Source organism: Bubalus kerabau, chromosome 13 (assembly GCF_029407905.1).
Source record: "Bubalus kerabau isolate K-KA32 ecotype Philippines breed swamp buffalo chromosome 13, PCC_UOA_SB_1v2, whole genome shotgun sequence".
NCBI classification, from domain to species: domain Eukaryota; kingdom Metazoa; phylum Chordata; class Mammalia; order Artiodactyla; family Bovidae; genus Bubalus; species Bubalus kerabau.
This window is the reverse complement of record NC_073636.1, coordinates 57,812,683-57,832,797: the sequence shown is the minus strand read 5'-3', so window position 1 is coordinate 57,832,797 and position 20,115 is coordinate 57,812,683. Positions and strand designations below refer to the sequence as shown.

The window sequence follows — 20,115 nt, the reverse complement described above, 5'->3', positions numbered from 1 at the left end:
GGTTGCTGAATTTTTTTAATTTAATTTTTATTGTATATTGGCATATAGTTTGAATTTTTTTTTAACTTAAAATTTTTTTTTATGTTAGGTTTTCATTCTCTAGGTTTAATTCCCTGGTCTAATATATGGCTTACAAATACTGTCTCCTGGACTATAGCTGATGTTTTATATCCTCTTCAAAGCAGGGGTTCTCATAGAGCAGATAGTCTTAATTTTGATGGGATTCAATTTATACATTTTCCCTCTATGGCTCATGCTCTTGGTGTCAAGTCTGAAAACTCTTTCCTATGCCCTGTATCCTAAAGAGTTTTCTCTTGTTTTTTATTCTAGAGTTTATAGTTTTATAGTTTCCATTTAAGCTTGGTTCACATTTAGAGTTAATGTTAATGTAAGTAAGGTCTGAGGTGTAGTTGAGGTTATTTTTTATCTCTGGATGTCGGTCACTCCAGCACTGTTTATTGCAAAGATTACCCTCCCCTCACCAAATTGCTTGAACTTTTGTTAAAAATCTGTTTGGGCCTACTTGTGCAAGTCTATTTCTGTTTTTTTTTTTTTTTTTAAATTCTGTTCAATTTGATCTATGTGTCTGTACCTCTACCAGTATGGCACTGTCTTCTTTATCGTAATGCTGTAATAAGTTTTAAAATTTATTGAAAATTTAAACTGATTCCTTCCATTTTATTATCCTTCTTCCAAAACTGAGTTACCCTAGTTCCTTTACCTTTCTCAATAAATTTTCAAATAATTTTGTTTATGCCCACAAAAAAAGCTTATGGGGATTTTGATAGGAATTGAAGTAAGTCTCTCTATCACTCTGGGGAAAACTGACATCTTTACACCTCTGCTATGGCTAGTCTTCCAAACCATGAACACAATCTATCTCTTTATTTCTTTAGATTTTCTTTGAGTTTTTCATCAGTGTTTTGTAGTGTTCAGCATATAGGTCCTGGTTATGCTTTGTTAATTTTACATCTAAGTATTTCCGTTTTTTGAGTGCTTATAAATGGCATTGCATTTTAAATTTGGGTTTCCGGTTGTTCATTGCTTGTATACAGAAGAGGGATTGATTTTTGTGTGTTGATCTTGTAGACCATGACTTTGCTGAACTTGTTAGTTCTAGAAAGATTTTTTCCTTTTCTCTCTCTCTCTTTTTTTCTGATTTCTTGGGATTTTCTACATAGATGATCGTGTCATCTGCAAACATAGAAAGTTTCATTTCCTCCTTTCTTGTCTCTGTGTCTTTTATTGTCTTTCTTGCTGTGTTGCACTGGCCAGAATTTCTACATATCTGTTACATAAAAGTGCTGAGTGATCTGTGTATAATCTTGTTTCTGATGTTTAGGAGGATGTATTCAGTTTTCCATCATTAAAGATAACATCTTTAGATGCACTTCATCAAGCTGAGACGCTTTCCCTCTATTTCTATTTTCTGAGAAAGTTTATCATGAATAGGTGTTGACTCTTGTCAAAAGCTTTTTCTCCAGCAATTGACATACATGTGATTTCCCCCCTTCTTTCCTCTGTAAATATGATAGATTACACAGATGCAGGCCTGGGGCCCTGGGTCGTGGGCTGTGTAATTCTTTCTACATTGCAGAATCTAGTTGCTGATATTTTATGAAGGATTTTACATCTACATTCATGAAGGGATAGTGCTCTGTAGGTTTTGTTTTGTTTTGCTTTTGGACTGTCTTTGTCTGATTTTGGTGTCAGGGTTATACCTAGCTTAATGAAATTAATGGGGAAATGCCCCCTCCTCTTTTGTTTCCTGGAAGAAGTTGTATAGAATTTGTATTAATTTTTCTTTAGATTCTAGGTAGAATTCTTCAGCAATACTGTCAGGATCTTAAGACTTCTCCTTGGGCTGCTTTAAAATTACAAATTTGGGGGACTTCTCTGGCGGTCCAGTGGTTAAGACTTTGCCTTCTAATGCAGGGGGTGTGGGTTTGATCCCTGGTTGGGGAGCTAACATCCCACATGCCTTGCATCCAAAAATCCAAAACAAAGAACAGAAGAAATACTGTAATAAATTCAATGAAGACTTTAAAAAGATAATAAAATTACAAATTTGGTCTGCTTAATAAATACAATGCTAATCAAATTATCTGTTTTATATCTGGTGAATTTTTGCTAACTTCTGCCTTTTGAGGAATTGATCCATCTCATTCACATTATCACATGCATGTGGATGGAGTTATTCACAGTAACCCTTGTGCTGTCCTTTGGATACTTGCAGAGTCTGTCATGATATTCTGTTTCATTCCTGATGTTGGTAATTTGTGTCTTCTGTCCTTTTTCCTTTCTAAATCTTTGTAGAGATTCTAAAGATGAATTTATTTATTTAATTTAAAAAAATTTATTTTATTGAAGTATAGTTGATTTACAATGTTAATTTCTGCTGTATAGCAAAGTGATTCAGTTATACATATATACATTTATTTTCAAGTTATTGTCCATTATGGTTTATTACAGGATATTGAATATAGTACTTTGTGCTATATAGTAGGATCTGGTTTTTATCCATTCTATATGTAATAATTTTCATAAAGATCAATTTATTGATATTATTAAAGAACAAGCTTTATTTTTCATTGACTTGATTAGTTTTCTGTTGTAATTTAATAATTTTTTTCCTTTTCTTCATTATTTCCTTCCTTCTGCTTATTTTGGGTTTCCTTTACTAGGTTATGGGTGTAGGAGCTTGGTTATTGATTTGAGATTCTGTCTTTTCTTGAATAAGCATTTAACACTATAAATGGCCTCTCAGCACAGCCTTAGCTGTGTCCCATAAATTCTGAGATGTTATATTTCCAGCTTCATTCATTCGCTGTGTTTTGGGCTTCCCTTGACACGTCCTTTTTGACTTGTGGGTTATTTAGTAGTTTGTGCTTCAGTTTCCAAGTGTTTGGAGATTTTCCTGTTGTTGTTCAGTTGCAGAGTTGTGTCCGACTCCTTGCAACCCCACGCACTGCAGCACATTAGGTTTCTGGGTCCTTCACTATCAGAGTTTGCTCAAATTCATGTCCACTGAGTTGGTCATGCTATCTAACTATCTCATCCTCTGGCACCCTCTTCTACTTTTACTTTGAACCTTTCCCAACATCAGGGTCTTTTCCAATGAGTTGGCTCTTTGCATTAGGTGGGCAAAGTATGGGAGCTTCAGCTTCAGCATCAGTTCTTCCAATGAATATTCAGGGTTGATTTCCTTTAGGATTGACTGGTTTGATCTCCTTGCAGTCCAAGGGACTCTCAAGAGTCTTCTCCAGCACCACAATTCGAAGGCATCCATTTTTCGGTGCTCAGCCTTCTTTATGGTCTGACTCTCACATCTGTACATAACTACTGGAAAAACCATAGCTTTGACTATAGAGCAATAGCACAGGGTTCTTTTTGAAGGGCACTTAGGCTTCCCTTCAATCAGAGGCCTCTGGCTCTGTGAACTGACTAAGGTCTGAAGAGTGGACGAAGGGGCATGATTCTCTCTGGTGACTCAAGTCAGGTTACTAGTGACCACACAACCACACATAGAGTTTCTTGTTATCCAGACCAAGCCATATCCTAGGGGCTGACCTCCTATTTTACCCCTAGTGGCGCCCTGGTCAGTCAGCTACCATGGAAGATCTCTAGGACCCAAGGAGCTCTGACTCCTGGCCCCTCCCCATGGCCCTGTGCTGGATGTGCCCACTTTCTCATGGACAGTTAAGTGCTCCCGCTTGGCCTCTGCTCTCCTGGGATCCCCAGTGAAATCGGGGAGCCGATCTCAAGGCTGACACCCCCTAGACATACCTGACCTCAAAAGAGAGCAACCACAGAGGTTTTCAGGGATGTGAGTGCAATGCCCTAGAGAGGAGAGGGCCTTTGGGTCTTCTAGAAAATTGTGGTTGGGGAGTGGGTAGGTAGGTCTGAATGTGGCACATGGTACACCCAGGCCAGCCTTCCTAGTTACCTGAGCTGCTGAACTCTTGCCTCCACATCAGACCACAGGAGTTCTGGCATCTCAGTCTCATGAAATCTAGGTCACCACTAGATTTCTAGTGGTGGGTCCAGGTTTCTGTTAACCAACCAAGGAAGCTGCAAAACCACATCCAGCCACTCAATGAATACATTAAGTTGAGAACTTCTAATAAGCACCCCATCAATGAATGTGGCCCAATCACTGATGTTCTTTCTACCCCTTCTGTTATAACACTCTTAGGATCCACTCCCACACATGGATTCCCAGGTTTCTGCTGATATGTGTTATCAAGGATCTACAGCTATTTTGGTATATAAGCTATTTCCTCCTGGGTAAAGCTCAGGGGCATCATGGACTCAATGGACATGAGTCTGAGCAAACTCTGGGAGATAGTGAAGGACAGGGAATCCAGTGTGCTGCAGTCCATGGGGTCACAGAGAGTTGGACAAGTCTTACAACAATAATATACAATAAGATAACAGTAAACAACAATAACATAGCCTGTACCTCTTCCCTGAGTCATGCTGACATGCAGCTCTAGTTACTGACAAAAGGGTGGGGGGCTGTGATGGGCTCTGAGAAGAGAGAACATCCCCATTCGAGGCGTCTGTTAATGTCTCAAGGGAGCATACCATGGGATTTTCAAGCTGAGGAAGACTGGTCTTCTTGGACCTTGGAGGAAAAGCTACTGCTATGGTCAGAGAGGTTCCGAGTGACTTGGAGTCAATGCTGTCAGTTTCTCCAGGTCCGATCAGATGGCCTTATTCTAAGTTTCAGGATCTCATTCTTACCTGATTACTGACCTAATTTTCACCCTAGACACTTGGTGAGACTGTGAATCCAACTGCCATTTAAATGCACAACTTGCACCGTTAAATTTTGTGTTTGATCTTCTGTCATGTCAGCCCTGAAATAAATTCTTTCAGGGCTGTTGTGGAAGTTGTCTGAGTCTCAGATCATGACTTGAGGTGGGAGTTAATAGACCTGGGTTTATAGTTTTCTAAGTGCTCAATGGCAGTCAGAAAAGTCCATCTCATACCACATTCCTGATTGTCATCATCACTGATGTGTGGCTGGTATTCCCAAGGCACGTGCCCCCATTGGCACTTTATCATGAGCAACCACAGGTAATAGCTTGATTAACTGTGATGGTACTGCTTGTCATGGGTTGCAAGCATCCTGTTTCTCATAGGCAAGGATCTAACATCACACTTAAGTTCAAGGGCATGATCCCATCTTTAGGGATCTGTCCCTCGGGGCCCCTTCCAGTACTGATTCTGTAGTATGTGTATCTAATCAGAAGATAGACATCACATAGTTGGTTACACTGGGGAAGTTTAGGATAAGGATGATTAACTAAAATAAAAGAGTAACTATAAGACATAAGAGGGCTTCCCAGGTGGTGCTAGTGGTGAAGAACCTGCCTTGTCAGTGCAGGAGACATAAGAGAGGCGGGCTTGATCCCTGGGTCAGGAAGATCCCCTGGAGGATGGCATGGCAACCCACTCCAGTATTCTTGCCTGGTGATACCCATGGACAGAAGAGCCTGGAGGGCTACAGTCCACAGGGTTGCAAAGAGTCAGACACAGCTGAAGTGACTTAGCACGCACGTATGCACAAGACTTAAGAACATTGTTTATAGTCCCTAGGATTGCGAGAGATTGTCCACTAAAGGGCAGATTTTGGATGGAGTTCAGACTTCATTGAAGAAGGTGTGACTTAGTCACCCAACAGCAGAGATGTTGGCTAGTTTAGCCCGACTGGAGCTGGTCTGGAATTGCTGAGCACACAATAGGTAACCCTCTGGAGTGTGGGTAGGAAGCAGGCAATGACAAAAGAGATGTGGGTGTGCATTGGGAATATGGACGCTAGTGGGGACAGAGGCAGTCAGAGCTCATGGGCTGTGTGGATGGAAGTCAGGCTTGCAGAGGGACTGGCCAGTGTGTATGGACCCCCAGCCACAGACAGCTGTGCTTTGTCTGCATGGGTGCCCAGTTTCACTGTCAGGAAGGCTGCAGCCACATGCTCTCCAGCCCGAGCTTCTGTGGTTGCAGAGAGATGGCATCTGTGGCCTGTGGTTCAGGCTGGCTCTGTCGGATATCCTCGTATTGATTATGTGGTTGCTGTTAGTATTGCGTTATAGATTCATAACTCATCGTAGTCTATCCGTGTCACTGCTTTACCAGCTGAAGTGAAATGTAGAAACTACCTCCTCTACCTTCTCCCACCTATAATTTTCTTAAATATTTCTTCTAAATACATTAGTGTTTTCTGTTTCAGACATCATTTGGAAAATTTAAATGGAAATATTGAATTTATCTATATATTTTCTCTTTCCAGTGTTCTTTCTCCTTCTTGACGTTCCAAGTGTCCTTGTTTTAGTAGTAGTAATATTATTTTTACAAGAGTGGATCACACCAGTAATTTATGATGACTTCTTATTTTATGCTATTTTATTTGAAAATTTTTTGCCACACCACATGCCTTGTGGGATCTTTGTTCCCTGACCAGGTATTGAACTTGGCAGTGACAGTGTGGAGTCCTTACCACTGTATCACCAGGGAACTCCCCCTCCCTTTATTATTTCCTTTCTATGTAGAGAACTTCCTTTAGCCATTCGTGCTGATGATAAATTCTCTGTGTTTTATTTGAAAATGCCTTCATTTCCCCTTCCTTCTAGAAGGGTCTTTTTGCTGGATATAGAATTTGTGGTTGACAGTTCTTTTCTTTAGGCCCTTGAAAAATGTTGTGCTACTTCCTTCTGACCTCAAGTTTCAGACGGGCTGAAATGCCAGACGGGCTGGCATTAGGATTTGTTTTTCCCCATAGGAAAGTTGTCATTTCTCTTTTACAGCTTTGAGGAAATTTTTCTTTGTCTTAAGAGTTCAGCAGTTTGGCTGTGATGTGTTTTGGTGAGGATTTCTTTGGTTTATCCTGTTTGAGATTCACTAGTGTCCTGATTCCATGGGTTTATACGTCTTTTGTCAAACTGAAGTTTTCAGCCGTATTTCGATAAGTATTGTTTTTTACCCAGTCCTCTTTCTCGTCTCCTTCCAGAACTCAGATGATATGAATGTTATAGCTTTTGTTAATCTCATAGGTCCCTGAGGCTCTGTTCATTTTTTATTTTTCACCCTATTTTCTCTCTGTTGTTCAGACTGGGAAACCTCTATCGTTCTATCTTCAAGTTCATGGCTTCTTTTTTTCCCTCCCTTCTGTTCTGCTGTTGAGCGCACCCACTGAATTTTAAAATTGGGGGTTATAGTATTTTTCAGTTCTAAAATGTCCATTTGGTTGTTCTTTTACTTTTGATTTCCTTCCTGAGACTGTTTTCATTTGTTTCAATCCTATTTGTAAGTATTCATGGAGACATTTTTTCATGATGGGCCCTCTAAAATCTTTGTCAGATAATTCCAACACCTCTTGCATCTTGGTATTGGCATTTATGAATTATCTTTCATTACTCAGTTTGACATCTCCCTGATACGAAAAGTGATTTTGATTGAAATTTAGTCACTTGGGTACTACATTATGTGAGTCTGTATGGATTAAACCTTCTGTTTTTACTGGCTTCCTTTGATGCTGCTCTGGAGAAGGAAATGGCAACCCACTCCAGTGTTCTTGCCTGGAGAATCCCAGGAATGGGGGAGCCTGGTGGGCTGCCGTCTTTGGGGTCGCACAGAGTCAGACACGACTGAAGCGACTTAGCAGCAGCAGCAGTTTGATGATGCTCAGCAAGGGGAGAAAATGGAGAGAAGTACAGATTGCCCACTTGGTTTCTGTTGACCCCAAGGATGAGCTCCTCATTACTGCTTCATGGGGTGGTCATTCTGGCTCCCCACTCAGTTATCATGGGTGTCTCCCTGGAAAATAGGATGCCATGTTTTGGTTCCTCACATGGCTTCCACTGACCCCATGGGTATGAATGGCCTTATTGCTACTGAGTGGTGGGGAACATGATGGTTCTCTTTTGGGTAATGGTATAGTCCTCCTTTGTTTTCCCCTCCGGTTATTATAAGCATTTATTTGTTGGTTGTTTTTGCTTTAACTGATAGCAGACATGGCATGATGATCTATGCCTCATACTTCTTGGCCAGTGACAATAAATGTCTTTTCACATGTCTTTAAAGACTTAATTGCTTTGATTTTTAATTTAAAAAATTAATAGACAATTTAAAAAGAGTGGTTTAGATTTATAAATGGGCTTCCCTGGTGGCTCAGTGGTAAAGAATCCACCTGAAATACAGGAGCTGTAAGAGATGCAGGTGCGATCCCTGGGTTGGGAAGGAAATGGCAACTCATCCAGTGGGTTCTTGCCTGGAAAATTCCATGGACAGGGGAGCCTGGTGGGCTACAGTCCATGGGATCACAGAGAGTCGAACATGAGCGCACATGCACGCATAATGACATGTATCCAGTGCTACAGTATTATGCCGGACAGTTTTATTGCCCTCAAAATCTTCTGTGCCCCATGTATGCATCCCTTCTTCCCCCCCACCCCCTGGAAACCACAGATCTTCTTACTGTTTTCATAACTTTGCCTTTTCCAGAATGTTATATAGTTGGGATCATACAGTTCAACTATATAGCCTTTTCAGATTGGCTTCTTTTGATTAAAAATATTCATTTATGTGTCTTCATGTTTTTTCATGATTTGATAGCTCCAGTCTTTTGTCACTAAAATTAAATTTTAATTAAAATAATTTCTTTTTAATGTTGAATAACATTCCCCTGTCTGGATGCACCATGATTGACTTATTCACCCACTTACTGAAGGGCATCCTGGTTGCTTCTAAGTTTTAGAATATTATGGCTTATTTAGAATATTTAGAAAATTATGAATTGAATCAATTGTTGCTTTAAACATGTTTGCAGGCTTTCGAATGAAAATAAGCTTTTGCTTAATTGGGTAATGATACAGTGAAAAAAGTGAAAGTGTCAGTCACTCGGTTGCATTCAACTCTGTTACCCGTGGATTGTAGTCCGACAGATTCCTCTGTCCATGGGATTTCCCAGACAAGAACACTGGAGTGTGCAGCCATTCCCTTTTTCAGGGGATCCTTTCAACCCAGGATCCAACCTGGGTCTCCTGCATTGCAGGCAGATTCTTTACCATCATAGCCACCAGGGAAGCCCAGTGATATAGCATCACCTTTCTTTTTACTTTTTAAAAGTTGTAAAATATGCATAACATAAAACTGATTATCTCAACCATTTTAAAGTGCAGTTCTGTGCTGCTGAGTACATTCACATTCTTATGCACATAGTTCACTGTTAAAGTGATGCTAGCCCAGGTGCCCAGGGACTGGGGGAAGCAAGTGGTTCCCCCACACAGCACAGCAGGTGACAGGCATGCAGGATGGACTGACGTTTGGGAAACTTGCAACTAGAATGACCGTCTTGGTACCCACGTTCTTTCTGGAAGTTCCATCTGCTGAAAGTTCCATCTTCATAGTCTTGTCTCTCAGGCCCAGAAGGTGAGTTTTTAAAACCTATTTGCAGCATGCTGACTTTGTCTTTTTGCCCAGGCCCCCTTGTGGGTTGCTCTGAAGAAAGGGGCCTTTGGAAATAGTCACTTTCCTCAGGTTCCTCCCACCTTTCTGTTCATCTCCCCATGGGGCCACACACAAGCTTAGAGGAACATAGCTTCGGTGAGTGGGAAGCCCACACATGACAGATGGAGGAAGCGAGGAGTCCGAGAAGCTCTCTGCAGGGTGGACCCTCAGGAGGGCGACAGGGCGGGGGCAGCGCTTGGCAGTGGGTCTAGCTGAGCAGGTGGTCCTCCTAGAGCCTTCCTGGGGCACCTGCTTGATGGCGATAGGATGGCTTCCCACCCCCTTGGTTCAGAGTGAGAATCATCAGCGCAGCCCTTTGCGGTTTTCCTGGGAAAAGTGTCATGTCCCCCCTCCCCAACCTCCGGAAGGTGCTGGTGGGCTTGCTACCTCCCTGGCAGCGATCAGCTGCTACTAAAAGGTGTCAATTTTGCTGTGATCACGCAACAGGCTGCAGAGAGCAAAATAATCATCATGGCAGGTGTGTCAGAGATGTAGCGCTCTTTTTCTGGGATTTCTATTTTGAAGCCCCACTCCTCCCACCTCAAGGCAGTCAGTTCTGGACTTCTTTTCTCTCTCCCCTGATGATGGGCTTATTTCAGGAGACAGGTGGTGCTCAGCCCCCAGCTCCGCTCACAAGCCAGCCCCCCCTCGCTGAGTCACCCCTTCTCCTGCATTGCCCTGGGTCTGACCCACTTTCTGGGTCACTCCCGGCCCCCTCTTGGGTACTATGGGAGTCGTCCTGGGCTGTAGCCCTCTGGGCTGTAGGGTTCTGGGCATGGAACCCTGGGGGCTTCTTCCATCCCTCCCACTGGACTCGTCTCTGCAGCTATTGCTATTGTGAGTCTCATCACTTCCCTCTGGCTTTCCTCCTTCCCACTTCCTCCCAACCCAAGGATGGTCCTCATCAGAGTTCCCTTAGGGTTTAGGCTTTGGAATTTACAAGTCTGTCCTCTGTTTCTGCCATAATAACTCCATTGGAAGCCCTGGCCATTCATCCTTCTCTGCATTTACCACTTAGGAACAAACTGCAGGCAGTCTTGCTGGGCATGAGATTTTCTGGGGCCACAGAGCCCACTGGGTGTGTCCCCTTGGCCAGCTGGCCGTGCCAGCCATTGCGCCTTCAGCCCCCAGGGGGTAACATGTTTATATGATCTCTTGTTCCCCAACCTGGTTAGGTGAGCTCTAGGTGCCCTCAGTGAGGACTTGCTTGATGATACACTCTCTCTTTTTTTTTAAATATTTTTTATTGTGGTAAAAGTCACATAATATAAAACATACTATTTTACTATTTTAACATATTTCACTGTATAGTTCAGTGGCACTAAGTGCATTCACATTGTCATGCAACTCTCACCATCATCCAATTTTTCATCACTCCTGAATTTTTCACCTTCCCAAACTGAAACTCTGTCCCCATTAAAGACTAACTACCCCTCCCCACTTGCCTCCTCTCCACCCTTCCCAGCCTGAGGCATCTATCAGTGTATAGTCCATGAATTTGACTATTCTAAGTACCCCGAATAAGTGGAATCAAACAGTCTCTGCATCTAATGTATATTGGAATGTATTTTAAGGTTAACTTAATCTATGGATGACACACTCCTTAAAGCTTCCTTCACCCTGCTTTCCCACTCCCCTGTCAGTGTTACTTGAAATCACCTCCTAAACCGAATCCTTATCATGCATGGCCTTCTTTCTTGGGAACTGCACCTGAGACAGCCTCCCTTGCCGGAGGCTCTGAAGGGAGTTGGCTGCGCTGACTGATGGGGAAGAGACAAGGGGTAGGAGGGAAGGTGGGGAGGGGAGGATTCGCTCATTAATAGTTCAAAATATTATGGCGTATCACTGGAAACTCAGATGAACCAAGCACTTCCTCCCTGCCTGATGCCACCCTCGATGTTTTCATACACGTCATTCATCAGATCCTCCCAGTAGCTGTGCCGGAGTGACCTGGGAGCCAGGTAAGCAGAGACAGGAAGGCGGGTCTGATGGTTCTGGGAAGCACCTGGAAATTTCTCAGCTAGTAGGAAGGACACGGCACCTTCAAGGAAGCCTCATCTTCTCTTCACGGCAGTGCTTAGGAATTTTAGTAGCTCCTACCCATCCCTGGGGATTTCTGTCTTTAAGTCTTTCCTTAAAAAATTACAAGGTCTCAAGTCTGTGAGATCTATAATGCAGACAGGTTTATGAGGAACGGAGAATGGGAGCGACAGTCTTGGGACAAAAAAGAGAAAAAAGCTTAATTGTAGCATTTGCCAATTTCTGTGGTATAAATACTTCCACTGAAGCCAATCCCAAGCTATGACTGTGACATGTAGCTATTAAGTTGTGTCCAATTCTTGTGATCCCATGGACTGTAGCCCTCCAGGCTCCTCTCTCCATAGGATTTCCCAGGCAAGAATACAGGAGTGGCTTGCCACTTCCTTCTCCAGAGTATCTTTCCCCTGTGTTGTTGCCACCTTTTGGCTCTTTTGAATTGTGGCTATCAACATTTATGTCTATGTTTTTATTTGAATACCTATTTTTAATTCTTTTGGGTATATACGAAGACGTGGAACTTCTGGGTCAGGTAGTAGTTCTGTGTTTAACTTTTTGAAGAGTTGCCAAGCTGTTTTCCACAGTGGTTGCATCATTTTACATTCTCACTAGGGCCAAAATTTTTCCACATCCTCAGCAACATGTTACTTTCATTATTATTATAACAATGTGCTAGTTGACATGAAGTCATATCTCATTGTGATTTTGATTTACATTTTCTAATGACTAGTGATATTGAACATCTTAACATGTGTTTTTGGCCATTTGTGTAACTTCTGGGAAGTAGATGGGGAAACAGTGGAAACAGTGTCAGACTTTATTTTGGGGGGCTCCAAAATCACTGCAGATGGTGACAGCAGCCATGAAATTAAAAGACGCTTACTCCTTGGAAGGAAAGTTATGACCAACCTAGATAGCATATTCAAAAGCAGAAACATTACTTTGCCAACAAAGGTCCATCTAGTCAAGGCTATGGTTTTTCCAGTGGTCACGTATGGATGTGAGAGTTGGACTGTGAAGAAAGCTGAGTGCCGAAGAATTGATGCTTTTGAACTGTGGTGTTGGAGAAGACTCTTGAGAGTCCCTTGGACTGCAAGGAGATCCAACCAGTCCATCCTAAAGGAGATCAGTCCTGGGTATTCATTGGAAGGACTGATGCTGAAGCTGAAACGCCAATACTTTGGCCACCTCATGTGAAGAGTTGACTCACTGGAAAAGACCCTCATGCTGGGAGGGATCCGGGGCAGGAGGAGAAGGGGACGACAGAGGATGAGATGGCTGGATGGCATCACCGACTCGATGGACATGAGTTTGGGTAAACTCCAGGAGTTGGTGATGGACAGGGTGGCCTGGTGTGCTGCAATTCATGGGGTTGCAAAGAGTCGGACACAACTGAGCAACTGAACTGAACTGATATCTTCTTTGGAGAAATGTCTGTTCAAACCCTTTGCTCATTTTTTATCTGAGTTGTCTGTCTTTTTGTTATTGAATTATAAGAGTTCTTTATATATTCTGGATTTATCCTGCATATGATTTGCAAATATTTTCTCCCATTCTGTGAGTTGTCTTTTCACTTTCTTGATAGTGTCCTTTGATGTACAAAAGCTTTTAATTTTGAAAGAGATCAATTTATCCTTTTATCTTAATTGCTTGTACGTTTTGTGTCATAACTAAGAGCCCATTGTCAAATCCAAGGTCATGAAGATTTATTCTGATGTTTTCTTCTAACACTTTCATAGTTTTAGTTTTTACATTTAAGCTTTAGATCAATTTCAAGTCAATTTTTGTAGGTAGCCTGAGGTAGGGATTCAATTTCATTCTCTTGTATGTGAATATCCAGTTGTAGTAACTTTGCTTTTAACATGCTTTATTGAATTGCAGATTTATATAATTTAACTTTTAATTGTGGGCACATTTGGACTTCCCTGGTGGCTCAGATGGTAAAGAATCTGCCTGCAAGCAGGAGACTTAGGTTTGATCCCTGGGTTGGGAAGATCCCCTGGAGAAGGAAATGGCTACCCACTCCAATATTCTTGCCTGAAGAATTCTATGGACAGAGGAGCCTGGTGGGCTACAATCCATGGGATAACAAAGATTCAGATATGACTGAGCATGCACACACACACAAATAATGCATAATTTTCTAGTGTAAGCAAGACCAATGCAAGAATTGAGACATAGATACATGCTAAAGAATTATGAATTGTTTATCTGAAATTCAAATTTAGCTGGGAGTTTTGTATTTTCATTTGTTCAGTCTAGTAAGCATCCCTTCAGATCAGTTTTCTTCCCTGTTGTCCTCATCCAACAGCAGAAACTCAGCACTCCAGAGTGGAAGATGCTGATTCTCTGCCCACTCTACAGATCTAAAAACCAAGGCCCAAATGAAGAAAGGGACTTGCCCCAGTGCATGGGGTCACTGTGGACTTTGAGGCCCTTAATGAGCTGCACGACTTTCTTTTGTCACGAAGTCAGCACATTTTCTGAGTGTCTCCTCTGCACAGGGCACTGTGCTGGGTAGGGGGATGTCAGTGACAAGCCCACCACGTACCTGTGTGCAGGGCAAGAATCAAGAGTTCTCTTTGGAAAATTAAATAAAAGACAGGATTCAGACAGACCTGGGTCTGAACCCTGCTCTACCATGTTTCAGCTTCACGACAAGTCACTTCCACTTGCTGAGCTTCAGTTTCCCCCCTTTTTTTTAAAAAGAGCATAAGGGCATTTTGGGGGGGGAATTGTTGTGGCTTCAGTAGAGGTGACGAAATGCTCAGTGGGAGCAGGCAAGTGTGTACTGTACAATGAGAGAAAAGAGGCACCCACAGTAAAGTCTGGTTGTTGCTCACAGGTTTCCCAGCACCCCAGGCCACCCAGATGATGTGGGATGGATGTGCCAGAACTCGCCTGTCCTACCTCGCCTGCCAGGGACCAGCCGGCACCTGCTTCTGGCCCCCCAGGGGCCCCGGGTGGGCAGGCATCGCCTCACTTGACCCTGGGCCCCGTTATCCTGTCTCGGGAGCAGGGCCTGGCCCCCACCGTGTTCCTGAAGGCCCTGCCCATCCCGCTGTACCACACAGTGCCTCCGGGAGGGCTCCAGCCACGTGCTCCCCTCGTGACAGGCAGTCTGGACGGAGGCAGCCTGCCCTTCCTTCTCGGCCCCCTGCTGCAGCCTGAAGGGCTTGGTCCCACCCGAGCAGGGAAGCCGGTGGCCCCGGGGTTCACGGTGAACATAGTGGGTGCTCTGCCCATCCTGTCACCGGGCTTCGGGCCCGCTCTGGGCAGCCCAGGCAAGGTGCGCAACGCTGGCAGGTACCTGTGCCCACACTGCGGCCGGGACTGCCTGAAGCCCAGCGTTCTGGAGAAGCACATTCGGTCCCACACAGGGGAGCGGCCCTTCCCCTGTACCACCTGCGGCATTGCCTTTAAGACCCAGAGCAACTTATACAAGCACAGACGGACCCAGACACACCTCAACAACTCCAGACTCTCTTCGGAGTCTGACGGTGGAGGGAGCAACCTCCTAGAGGAAGGCGAAAAGGCTGCTGAGCCCACGGGGGCCGACCGGGCGCTATCACAAAGACCCCTTTCTCCCAGCACCCACGCCACTGGGCACTGCCCAGTGCCCACCGTGCATGTGTCCCTGGTTGCCAAGAACCTGGATCGGAAGCTGGATGCTGTTCCCTGTCGGGGGTCCACGTTTGATATCAAGGAGGCCCCTGTAGACTCTGCTCCCGGGCTCCCGCTGGCCAGCCCGCAGTCGAGGTGGAAGCTGCCAGAGCCTCGGTCCCCCACGGCCAATAGGCCGAGCTCAGCGCTTCAGCAACAGCAGGTGGAGAAGCCTGGAGACGCCAAGCCCTCGGAGGGCCGGCTGCGGAAGTGCGAGAGCACCGACTCGGGCTACCTGTCCCGTTCGGACAGCGCGGAGCAGCCGCCGGCCGCCGGCAGCCCCCTGCACAGCCTGTCGGAGCACAGCGCCGAGTCCGAGGGCGAGGGCGGCCCCGGGCCCGGGCGCGCGGAGCGGGTGGCTGGTCTGGAGCTGGAGAAGAGGCGGCTGGAGGAACGCATCGCCAGGCTCATCTCGCACAACCAGGCCGTGGTGGACGACCCCCAGCTGGCCCACGTGCGGCCCCGCAAGACGGTCCTGTCCAAGCAGGGCAGCATTGACCTGCCCATGCCTTATACCTACAAGGACTCCTTCCACTTCGATCTGCGGCCGCCGGGACCCGGGAGGCTGCCGGCTGCCCTGCGTGCCGCGCGCTCCACCTGCACGCCCCCGGACAGGGCACGCCCCCTCTTCTTCCACTCGGTCCCCACGCAGCTCTCCACTGGCACCGATTGTGTGCCAGTCACCAGGAGCAACTCACTGCCCTTCGTCGAGGGCACCGGGACATGGCCGGAGCTGCCGGAACCCCGGGACGCCTGGCCCCGGAGGCAGAAACCTCTGAGCCCCAGGCCCACCCCCGCCCGCCCAGCTGATGCCCCCGGCGGGCACCCTCGGGCTCTGGTCAGACAGGCGGCGGTGGAGGACCTGCCGTGCCCCCTGACCTCAGATGCCCTGGCCCCCGCGGAGGACCCAGAGGGAAAGAGACCAGCTGCTGAAGAGGGGTCTGCCAGCAAGGGCCAGGCAGCTGCTAAGAAACGCGGCCAGAGGAAGCTGAAGATGTTCTCACAGGAGAAGTGGCAAGTGTATGGGAAGGACACGTTCAAGAGCATCTACCAGAGAGCGAAAGCCAGTCACCGTGGAGGCAGAAAGGCTACCGAGGTGACAGAGGGCGGTGGGGCAGCGCTGGAACGTCCTCTCCAGCAAGAGGCCGTGGGTGGTGGGGACACTGTTGTGGGGGCCACGCCAGGGCCGTGGGCAAGTCCACCAGTCCTGGCAGGCCTCTTGGTGACTGAGCCCCATAAGCAGAGGGAGACAGTGGCTGGAACAGGAGGCCCTGACCAGCTGGGCTCTAACAGGGCCGTCTCACCTCCCACCCTCAGCAGTGGAGAAGCCCTCTGTTTGGACAGCAAGAGCCCTCTGCTTCCTCCACATGAGGGCCCGGAGCTGGAGTGTCAGCAGCTCCCAGCACCTGGTCCCCCCAAAGGGGGTGACCTAGAGGCTCCCAGGCCAGACTCCAAGCTGGAAGGCGGCACCTGCGGTGGTGAGGGCACCAGGGAAACCTGTCAGCAGGCCCATGTGGTCCCGAGAGGGCCTGGCGGGAGCTCAGGAGAGCCCAAGGCCCTGGAGGACAAGCTCCCCTCAGAGAGGAAGAAGCTGAAGGTGGAGGAGCTAAGCTGCCAGGAGCTCCTGGGAGCAGGAGGAGAGACTCCTGGTGGCCCCATGCAGACTGCCTCACCACCACCTCAGAACCAGGACACTGACCCTGGGGAAAAGCCAGGGGGGCTGCCTGGAAGTGGCAACTCCACAGAGAGGGTCATATCTGGGGCCCTGAGGTGGGAGGGTCCTCAAGACACGGAGCCTCCATCACGTCCCCCTGGGTGTCCCTCCCAGCTGGCCTCCCACCCTCCGGCTCCTCACACCCTCACTGACTCGGTGGACATGGTCTTTCCTCCCCAATACCTCCTCAGGTTTCCCCAGAGAGATACCCCCTCCCTGTCGCCTGTCCCCCAGAAGCTGGACCAAGACCAGGACTCTGTCTGCAAGAGAGGGGGGCCTGAGGTACAGACATCCTTTGCCGAGTCAGGGCAGGGGGCCCTCCTGCCTCCCTGTCCTGTCTCAGGCCAGGCCCCAGCTGGAGAAGACAGCTGCTGGAAACATCCCAGCTGGTCCAGGTCATGTGACCAGAGGAAGGGACTACAGAGAGAGGAGAGGGGCGGCTTGAATGCTGGTATACCAACAGCCAGGGCCCTCAAGGGGTCAGCCTCCTTCTTGCCTGCCCCAGTGTGTGAATCCTGGAGGAGTGGGACCCATGACACCCAAGAAATCTCCAGGAGCAACACTGTGTCGAGGGCTGGGCCCTCTGGGGGTGTCCTCAATTCCTGGGAACCCACTGGAGAGCTGGGGGCACCTTCTGAGAGTGCCACTCAAGCCCCTCCTTCAGGGTCTCTAGCGGAGCTTAGTCCCTGCTGCTCCCACCAGGCTGGCTCCTCTCTCTCGGCCAGCATGGCCCTCCACTGGCCTGAGTTGGCCTTGCGCACCAATGCAGAGCCTGCCAGGAGCCGCGGGGTCCAGGGCTCTTTTCCATCGCTGAGGGCCGAGCCCCGGCTCACGTGGTGTTGCCTGAGCCGCAGCCTCCCCCTGCCAATGGAGCAGAAGGAGAAGGATGCTTCTGTGTACCTGGGCTTACATTTGCCTGGAGGTGGCCTCCAGGGTGAGGGTCCGGACGCCTGGCTGGTGAGCAAAACAGTGTCTGGAGCATGGACCAGGATACGCCCTGGAGATGGAGGGCAGATGCAGATGTCGAAGGTAATACCAGCTTTGCCCCAGGGCCCTGGGAGCCGAGGGAGGAAGTTTGGCAGGCAGGACTTATGATAATGGAGAGAAAGTGTGAGGCCGTCTGGTATAGCCTCTGCTGTCCTGTAGAATGTCTTCTCAGCCCACTTCCAAGGGAGTGGATAGAGGCCCCAAGAGTAAAATAAAATGAAAGAAAATCATGAAAAAAAGAAGTTTCAAAGGAAAGAATAACTGTACCTACCACTCTGGGTGAGATCTTTTTCATAACGGGACATAAACCTTGACTAGGAACTTCCTGGTAGCAGAGGCAAAAAGTAAAAATGAAATGCTGCTCAGGGGAGCTCCCTAGGTAGTCAACAATTATAAATCAGAAACCCTTAACTGAGAGACAGACACCAGGAAAAAACTCTTCAAAAGAGAGCGTTATCATTCCAGGGATTCCAGAAAAATAGTTGCTATAATCAGATTCGACTGATTCCTGAGTTTCCTGGGAGCAGTGGCAGAAAGGTTAAGGAGCTGAGTGCTCTAGAGGGTTGATTAATCCTTGGTGATTAAAAAGGCTTAGAGTCCCACCATTAGAGGGACCGCATGCACCTGGATTGTATCATCGAGGATCCTGTCCCACCCTGGCATGTCTTGGGCCAGCGTGACTGAAGAGGGTCCTGTAGCCTCTGTTCTAATTTAATTGTGTGGAACAACAGGGCCTGGGTCCCTGTAAGCAGAGCTTACAGGCTGCTCTCCCTGGTAGTACTGTCTTCATCCCAAGAGTGGTGGGTTAGGAAAGATTGTGTTGGGCCTGAGAGAGGAGGAATCTAAAACCCAAGTTAGCCTCCTTCCTCCAAAAGGCAATCAGTTACTGGGCGTGGATTTTGCTGAAGGAGGGCAAGGAGACAGCCACGGTATCACCAAAGGTCAGGGCTTTCCTCTGTGGATCCAGCCCAGGCAGATTCCAGAAGATTCTGCCCAGGAATGCACAGACCAGTTAGCAAGGCAGTATTTTGATGCCTGATTTCTCCAGACAGGCATCCTGTCTGCAGTGGGAGACCCCTCTGTGTTGTTCCCACCACAAGGGCTGTGAGCAATATGACGCCAGTATCACTGGTATTTTCAGCTCTCTGACCCAACAGCCCGAGGGATGCTGTCCCGGGACCGGGTGTCTGAGCCAGAGTGGAAGAAACGACGGTCTCGTAGAAGAGCGAAGATGCCTCGTGGGAGCAGCAGGTGGAAACATCTGAGCACCCACTCTAAAAGGTAGGGCGTGTGGCCTCCTCTGTCACTTCCCCATGTGACACTGTAACTGCAAACTGCAATTTCAATAAACCTGCAAAGAAAACTTCACCAGGGATTCAAAAGGCATCTCTGTGCCCAGAGAGAAAGGGAGAGCGAGCGAGAAAGAGAAATGGAGAGAGTCCTGTTTAGGAACTGGGGTCTAGAGTTTCATGGTTGTAAGACTCAAATGTTTCCCCATCAATCTACTGGCTCTGTGTTTTTCTATGGTGCCCTTTTCAAGGCCAGGCATCCAGCAAATATTTGAAACAACTGAGTGGAAAACACATCCATCCAGTGTAAGTCCTGAAGAGAGAGCGTGTTAATTATTTACAGGTTTTATTGCTTTTTTAATTATGCAAGTGATGTGTGTCCTTTGCAGAAAAATTAGAAAATGCACATGAACAAGGAGAAGATAATAAAATATCTTAGTGATCTCACCATTCAGAGACAATCACATTTAGGTGTGTGCCCTTCTAGACTTTTCTCTGTGATCTGAGTGCATACATAAACTCCCAACTGCAAATGAGGCAGGGAGTAGGGGCAGGTGGATTTTAATACTCCTCTTTTAGCATGACATTCTGATTGTCTTGCCCCTTTGCTCAAAACCCTTCACATTGCCCACTGTGTGCAAGTTACAAAGCAAAGTCTTTAATCAGCACCACGACTTAGCTGCTAAACAGCAACGCTGCCCTGCACCCACGGCAAAGTTTTTCTGTCCCGTTTTCCCACGGTTGTTCCCTTCCCCGTCAGTGTGACTTGTGGTCCCAGCCCTCATCCATTCTCCATTTGACACTCTGAACCCAGATCCCTGAGGCTGTCTTGTACCTCCACACCACACCTCGCCCCCCCCACCCCCAACAATGTCTCCTTCCAGGAATGCTTGGCCTTCTCCTCCTCTTGTAGGT

At 47.0% G+C, this 20,115-nt stretch overlaps 1 protein-coding gene across 1 annotated transcript; it reads left to right on the top strand.

Moving 5' to 3' along the window:
- Positions 1–14,428: 14,428 nt before the first annotated feature.
- Positions 14,429–19,187, top strand: ZNF831 (zinc finger protein 831). The gene has a single exon (XM_055543321.1). It carries the CDS (start codon positions 14,429–14,431, stop codon positions 18,017–18,019), a length of 3,591 nt encoding a protein of 1,196 aa, XP_055399296.1. The 3' UTR covers positions 18,020–19,187.
- The last annotated feature ends 928 nt before the right edge of the window (positions 19,188–20,115 follow it).